Source organism: Aphelocoma coerulescens, chromosome 6 (assembly GCF_041296385.1).
Source record: "Aphelocoma coerulescens isolate FSJ_1873_10779 chromosome 6, UR_Acoe_1.0, whole genome shotgun sequence".
Lineage (NCBI taxonomy): Eukaryota > Metazoa > Chordata > Aves > Passeriformes > Corvidae > Aphelocoma > Aphelocoma coerulescens.
The window spans coordinates 23367968-23375632 of record NC_091020.1 but is presented as its reverse complement, the minus strand read 5'-3'; the positions used below and the strand labels follow the sequence as shown (position 1 = coordinate 23375632).

At 56.3% G+C, this 7665-nt stretch overlaps 1 protein-coding gene across 5 annotated transcripts in view; it reads right to left on the bottom strand.

The window, feature by feature from the left end:
- Positions 1-2562: 2562 nt before the first annotated feature.
- The window catches only part of KCNIP2 (potassium voltage-gated channel interacting protein 2), a 43980-nt gene continuing 38877 nt past the window's right edge, over positions 2563-7665 (bottom strand). For 3 of the 5 annotated variants that reach the window (XM_069019866.1, XM_069019865.1, XM_069019869.1), the window contains exons 2-8: positions 7098-7222; positions 6634-6703; positions 6466-6536; positions 5826-5933; positions 5330-5434; positions 5030-5092; positions 2563-4699 (exon numbers count right to left, since the gene is read on the bottom strand). In XM_069019866.1, coding sequence (XP_068875967.1) covers positions 4652-4699; positions 5030-5092; positions 5330-5434; positions 5826-5933; positions 6466-6536; positions 6634-6703; positions 7098-7222 — 590 coding nt within the window. In that variant the 3' untranslated portion in view covers positions 2563-4651. Of the gene's footprint in view, positions 4700-5029; positions 5093-5329; positions 5435-5825; positions 5934-6465; positions 6537-6633; positions 6704-7097; positions 7270-7665 lie in introns of all 5 variants that reach the window. The other 2 variants (XM_069019867.1, XM_069019868.1) reach the window with 1 other exon arrangement.

Sequence of the window (7665 nt, the reverse complement as noted above, 5' to 3'; positions counted from 1 at the left end):
GGGGCGGCGGGGACCGAGGAGGAAGCGGCAGAGGGACAACGCGCATGCGCCCTGGGGTTTGTGTAGGGAAGCGGCGCCGAGGGGGGAAGGAGGGTGGGGAATTAAGTGTTTACCTCGCGTCTGCGCACGCGCCTCGCGGCGCAGAGCCCCGGCGGGAGCGCGCCTGCGCGGGAGCGAAGGGCGCGCGGGCTCCCGTGAGACGTGACCTACTTCTCGCGGTGCCCCGCAAGCTAAGCAGGGCCCGCCGGGGCTGCGGCGCGGAGGGGAGACCGAGCCGCTGTGGGGGGGAAAGCTCCGAGCCTCCTGGCACGGCAAGGCCGATGCCACGCTTGGAGGGGTTTCCATGCCTGGGAGAGGCCACGAGGATGCTGCAGGGTGGGATCCAAAGCTGAGATGATATCAGTGGATCACAGAAGGTCACACAGCATCTCTCCAGGGAGAAGCTGCAGCCGCATGGGAGCACGAGGCAGGGACCCCAGGGCTGAGAAGATGACCTCTCTTGTGGCTATGGAGAGAGGCTGGCAAGGTGATCCTGCCAGCCTTCCCAGCACTGGGGAGGCTGCAGCAGGTACCAGCCAACAAGAAACAAGTTCGCAAAGAGCTCCCGAAAACCCCAGCTCCTGAGGAAGGGCTGCAGAATGCCTGCAGACGTGAGGGCAGACACATCCCGTTTCAGCCACATTCCCGCTGATGACAGTTCGGGCATGACAAGAAACTGAAGACGGCTGTGTTTCCAGCACCGTCAGTACCTGTGCTCAGGAAGCTGCAGCAGAGCCTGTGGCCAAGGAGCATCTCTAGTTACCACCATCTTCAGGCCAAAGCTTCCAAAGAGCAAAAATAGAAATTGTGCAGATACCCTAAATAGTAAGCAGCTAAGTTGTATTGATACACGACCAGACTTTACAGAAGGGTTAGAGAGGAGAAATGCACAGAATCTGGGTGGAGAACACCCAGGTTTTCATACACCTACAGAGCTGGGCGGTGACTACAGGGTCACAAAGGACCCTGAAGGGGTGCTGATATCTCTGATCATACCAAAATAATCCTGCAGTATTAGTTCTCCCAGTGTTGGAATCTCATCGTTTTACAAAATGCTTGTGTTTCTAGGCAGTATTCAGGATGCTGGAGTGAATCACTGCCCCAGGCTGCATCAGCTGCCTCATCCAGTTACTCAGCTGTTTTACCACATAGCTACTAATAATTTTTCCTCTGAAGGCTGGGAAAAACTTGGCTGGAAACAACACACGGCTGCCCTTTTCCAAGGATCCTTCAGCTCTTATCTCTGTTCTTGCCATAGACCAAATGACTTGGCTGTTACCACCCTTCAATGCCACCTCCTACTAACAAAGGTCATCCAAAGCCCTGGCTCACCCAGCAGCTTCTCATAGCAAGCTGATGGCACACCTAAAGGGGCTGATCCAGGCTTCCCTGCCCTAAGTCCCTTCCTGAGTGCCTGTTTGGGGGAGAGCTAAACAGTTTCTTTTTGACTCCCAGAGATGCTTCCCCACCCGAAACAGCTACAATCCCTGCACAAACCTTTTCCCATTTGGTGTGAAAAGGCTACTGCAGCATTTGAAGGCTGAGCCCCACAGCGCTGTTTTTCCCTTTGTCACCTCAGCCTCTTTCCTGCCCTTCTCCCTGGGGACAAGGACCCAAGGGATCCTATCAGTGGCTCACATCATCCCTGTGCCACAAGAGGGAACATCAAGCCCTTGGATGTCATTGCCCGAAATAGCAACCAGCCAAACAGAGCTCAGGGGATAGGATATACCGGGGAAAGTGAGTTAGAGGGAAAAACGTGCTCAGGCCCATTCATACTGCCATACACAGCCCTGGGCGATGGCCAGCAGCCCGAAAATGTCCCTGGAGCATCAGAGGCTTTGGAAAGATCAGACTTGCTGCTTACCCAGTCCCACAATGGTAACTCCCCCCATGGCCAGAGCCCATCCTTTTAAGATGTTTGGTCTCCAGGCAGATCTTTGCATTGAGCTTTCAGTTCCTGAACCACAGACTGTGTAATGCTGGACCATTTTGCTGTCCCACATCAGGTCCATTACTCTCTCGTTCCACTGCTTTCTTTACTTACATGACTGTTTTACTTAGTTTTTCCCAGTTCTCAATGCTGGCCTTTTCCAACAACTAGTGATTGCCCATCAGTTCATGTCACTAAGAAAAAGTCCTTCCCAGTCCCTACCTACCTCCTCAAAGTGGCAGGTGACCATGTTCCTGTTAGCTCAGCCTTAAATGCTACATCCTAACAAGGGCCACCTGGTCCTAAGCTTGGGTTCACCCTGTAGCATCTGTGACAAGCTGAAAACACACCTGGCAGCCTGACTCCTGAAATGTGACACACTTGATATAAGAGCTTAACCTTAACACTTACAGCCTCTTAGCAGGGGAAAGTCTCTATTTAGAGGGCCACCACTGGCCAAGCTCAGTGTGCCCCCTGTCCCCCATGCAACCACAGTACCCCAAAAAGGATACCAGCCCTCTGCAGAGACCCCTTGTTTTCCCTGCCCTCCCATCCCAGGCAGCTGACAGATGCAAAGACATAACGGTGGTGTGCATAGCGATTGTGGTTAGATTTTATTGGTTTTTTGTTGATTTTTTTTGTTTTGTTTTGTTTTTTAACTCATATAATTGTTATAATACAAAATATACAGACTGGAGATGCCAAGCAGGTTGTGGGTCACCATGCCCCAGGTCAGGGGGTCACACCATGCGACCTACAGCGTGAGGGGGGAGGTGGCATGTGTTCCACGTGGCAGGGGACAGTGGGTACCCCAGGGAGCCTGGGAGGAGGGAGAACAGGGCCGAAGAGATGGACGGGTAAGGCCCTCCCACCCTTAGGAGAATGCAAGTGGGAGCTCAGCCCCACAGCAAACCCGGGAACAGGTCTGTGAGATGAACAGTGTGTTGAATGAACCTAAAAAACACATCATGTCTGCGAGATGAATAATGTGTCGCATGAGCCTAAAAAACACATCATATCTGCAAGGGCTGGGTCAGGGACAGTCCCCCTGGGAAGCAGCCCTGTAGTTTTGGCTCAGAGCCCAAGGGGTTAAATTCTAATGTCTCCAACCCCAGGGGCTCAGCCTGGGTCTGGCCCAGCATGGGTGCTGATCCCAGACATTGCAGCTCAGGCCAGCCCAAACCACCTCTGGCCAAGGATACAGAAGAGTGGAGCCACAGTTAGGGGCTGCCAGGGTACATTCCCAGTGCCTGTGAGGGGCCTCTGGTGTTGGCATGGGATCATTAGCCCCTGGGCATCACTCTCCCAGCTGTGACTTGGAGTGGTGTGTGAGCAGGACAGGCCTGCCTGCACACACCCAGCTCCAAGGAGCTGGTGGTGACAAAGACACCCAGGGTCCCCATCCCCAAGGTTTCCAAGCAGGCTCACATATGGCCATGCTGGGGAAAGGAGATGAGCCCCCTGCCCCAAGGGGACCCTCCAGCCTGCCAGCAGCATGGCAGCGACTCCTGTCTAACCCCAGCCTCGACTTTCTCTTCTAGGAGATGCTAGCTCAGCCATGTCACCAGCACAGGGCTATGCCTGTGGGAACACCTCTCTGCCTCATTGCTCATTCCCCAGTCCCCCGGGCAGCAGGTGGGCTGGGATGGGCCAGGGCACAGGAGCAGGGCAAGGTCAGCAGCAAATGATGCCACAAACACAGCTGTGAGCCCTATGGGGGCAGAATGGCCACCAGGCACCAGCCCATCTCCCTCTTCCACGTGTCCCCACACCCTGGCTGTCATGTCCTCAGGAAGTGTTGGAAAGGGTGTCTCTCCACCAGAGCCTCCAAGTGGATCCCTGGGGTCCCTCTGTGCCAGCACCCCAAACCTGAGGGACAGGGGCTGAGGTTGCAGCTCTCCCAGGCTTGCATCCTCCATCCTGGGGGACAAGTGCCACAAGAAGTCACCTTGGGGTCCCTTTAGCCTCCCTTCTCCCCCTGTCAGGGCAAGCCTCCTAACTCTAACTGGGATCCCTGGGATCAGGCATGCTGCCCCATAGCTCATGCAGCAATGAACCCCAAGGGCTCACGTGGCTGCCTTTTCCAGGCACAGCCCCCTCTGCCCACCCACCAGCCCAGTGTCAGGACAAGAAGGGTGGCCGGTGGCTCACAGTGGACACGCCGGACACGCTCCCCACATCAGGGCACAGCCAGGGCAGGGGAGGAAGCCGAGGCACTGGTGCCCATTCCAAGACTTTATTGGTTTCTAGATAGTGTCGCTGGAGGGTTCAGGCTGGAGCCAGGACTGGGGGCTCCTGGGGCTGGGGAGGATCAGGGTAGGGGAGCTGTGGCTGCACAGGGTGGTGTGCATGGGGAAAATCTCTATTGCAGCCCAAGGCTGCATCTTTTCCACCAGGATTAGATGCAGGGAGGTCCATTCAGGTGAAATGCTCATCCTGTGCCAGCCATGCCCATGCTCCAACATCTGGGAGCACCTGCTTGGGATCCCCCGAGGAAAGCAGAGCTGGGCCAGGGGAAAGGGAAGATTTCGGCACTGACTGCATCTCAGGGAAGGAAGGCCCCTTTCCATGGGGGTGTCTGTGCAGCCGGAGGAGGGGAGTCTCAAAGGAAAAGTCGAGAGAGAGAAGAAGGTTCTGGGCCCAGTGTCAGGAGAGCTCGTCTGGAGGCAGGTCTGGGAGCTAAATCACGCTGTCAAAGAGCTGCATGGATCGCATGATGTTCTCATCCTGTCAGGAGCAGGTGGGAAGCAGGCAAGTTGGGCACAGAACAGCAACCGGGGCAGCTCCCCCAAACCTGGCTATACCCTCATGGCAGCTCTGGCACATGGGACAAGATCCCCAGGGATTACAGGCAGTTCCCAAGCCCTTCTAGCATCCACAGCTCTCCTCATCTGTACGGGGATGCTGGCATGGGTACAGTTCCCAAGGCAGAGCTCCAGCCTTGCCCCTGGGAGCCCTGGCTTCACCTCCTCTCTGCAGGAAGGAAGCAGGAGGGACAAAGGTCCCCAGGGAAGAGGGTGGTGACCTAGCTTAGAGAAGAGCTGCTGGTGACTTTACCTTCTGGCAGGACTCCAGGAACTCCTCGATTGTCACCACGCCATCCTTATTCCGGTCCATTTTCTGCAGACAAGCACAGCACAGGGGGCATAGCAGGGCCAGCCCCAGCCCCAGGGAGAACCTGGTACCCCCTGCCCAGATCCCACAGGGACTGGACACAGTGCATCCCTTGCCCCAGGCATGCCCAAGCACCAGCAGGACCAGCACAGCCCTGCTTCATCCCCTGAGTGGGGTGTCTTCTACCGCACTCACTGCAGCTCTGTGCTGGAGCTCTGCTTCCCCAGGATGTACTCAGCTCACCTGGAAGAAGTTCTCCACATGCTCCCGGGGTGCTTCCTCCCGCATGGCTGGGTAGGTGTATTTGCCCATCATGTCATAGATGGACTTCATGATGTCCAGCATTTCCTGATGGGAAGGGGAACAGAGTTGCAGTGTCAACTGCAGTTCAGCTCTGCCTCCACCTGGTCCCCAACCCACACCTTTTTCTTGATGCTCCTGAAGGACCTGTGGGGTGCTCAGGTGTGTTTCTGCTGGCTCTGTGCACACTGTGGGGCCATGTGTGCACATGCATGCACAGTGGAGCCCCAAAGCTGCACACCATTCATCCACCCTCCATCCCAGAGTCCCACCAGTGCCAGGGGGCCAGGAGGGACACTTGCAAAGCTGAGCTCAAGTAAATATTGACCCCCTGAGCTCTCCTCCAGAGCTCAGCCAATACCCCCAAGTTCTGCCCTTGTCCCTGCCAGGTGCAGACCGGCACTGGCCCTGGGGACCAGTCTGGACCCCTTCATCCCACCTCTTTGGTGATGCAGCCATCTTTGTTCAGGTCATAGAGGTTGAAAGCCCAGTTCAGGCGATCATCAATGGTGCCCCGAAGGATGGTGGACAGCCCAGACACAAAGTCCTGCAAGGGTGGACAAGGCAGGCAAATGGGAGTTACAGCCACAAAGGGCCTCAGAGACACAGAGGGTACAGCCCTGCTTGATTCTCTTGCGGAGAGGAACTCAGCCCCAAAGCCAACGTGCCCTGGGGCTGGGCTGAAAAGGTGAAATGTTGGGTATCAAAAAGAGTCTGGGGAGAAAAAAATTGCTTAACCCCATACATTTCCCACACTACTCCCTTGGGTCACAGCAACCAAGAGGACAATGTGCATCACGACCTGCTGTTCAGCCAAAGTCTGAACAAGACCCAGCCATGGCTGTGTTTGCCGGTCTGGGTACCTACACAACCCTACCCAGAAAATACAGAAAGCCCTTTTTTTGTTGCTTTTCATTGGTTTTCCGTTGCCTCTGGGAATTCAATAAACTCCACTAGACCTGCAAAGCTCTTCATCCATCTGCAACAGCAATGCTGCTGACCCCAGCCCTTGGTCCCTGCAGGGACGTGCTCTCCTTGCCCCGCTGCAACCCATCACCCCCTCCCTGGCCACAGCTCACCTCAAAGCTGACGGAGCCATCATGGTCGGTGTCAAAGGCATTGAAGAGGAAGGTGGCATAGGTGCTGGAGTCTGCAGGGAGGCAGACAGCGTGAGGGGGTGCTGTGTGACCCTCTGCCCCGCAGAGGCACCCACGTGTATGGGGACAGGGATTGGGATGGGCACTCACCTCCTTGAGGGAAGAACTGTGAATAGATCTGTTTGAAGTTTTCTTCGTTGACAATGCCGCTCGGGCACTCCTGCCAGGGCAAGGCCACAGCGTCACTTCCACATTGCAAAAAAGGGCTGAGCACCCCCTTAAAACCCTGTGGCTCCCTTGTCTTGCCTCCCCAGCCCTGTGCGCCTGGTGGGGTGGCTAGAAAGGCTGCTTGGAGCATGTCTCTGATTTTTTGGGCTGCACCCCTTGCTGGAGGGGCTCTGAATCCCAGGCACCCAGGAAGGGGGCTCTCTGCACCCCAGGAAATGGAAAACAAGATCAGGTCTCCTCACTGAGCTCCCTGCGGGTAAGGTCAGGCTGTAGCCTTATATAAACTTCAACCCAAGGTCCCAAAAACCTTCACAAACAAAGCACCACCCCAAGGTGGACATGGCAGCAGAGGTGGGGACTATCAGAGCTGGTCAAGGGGTACTCACATTCTTGAAGCCTCGGTACAGGACCTGCAGCTCTTTGCGGGTGAACTTGGTCTGTTCCTGGAGCTGCTCCAGCCCCTCGGGGCGGTGGCAGACGGTGGAGAGTTCAAACTCGTCCTCAACACTGTCTGCAAGGAACCCAGGGGAAGAGAGGGTGGCTGAGGCCAGCACTGTCCTGCCCTATCTTGTCATGCCAGGGGGCAGGAGAGGCACCTTGCACAGCACACCCCCTCGTCTCCCACCTGCCCAGGTTGACACATTTTTGGGGTGCTCTGCTCAGCCAGAGCTGGGTCTATGCCAGCAGGGGACACTCATAGACACCCTGGCTGCAGACCAGGGACTGACACTGGGCAACAACCCCCCCTCCAGTACAGCCCAGGCTGGGCAGAAAACAGGTGTGAAAACCCCCCAGTGCTGAAACCCTCTTTGCCTGCCCTTCTCCTCCCACCAGCACAGGCATCTGCCCTGTGGAGTTCAGACCCTTGATGTCCTGCAGGAGAGTTGCCCCTCAGAACTCCCAGCCCCAAATGCTGCCCCCCCCCTGCCTTTCCAGATTCCATCCTGCCCACTG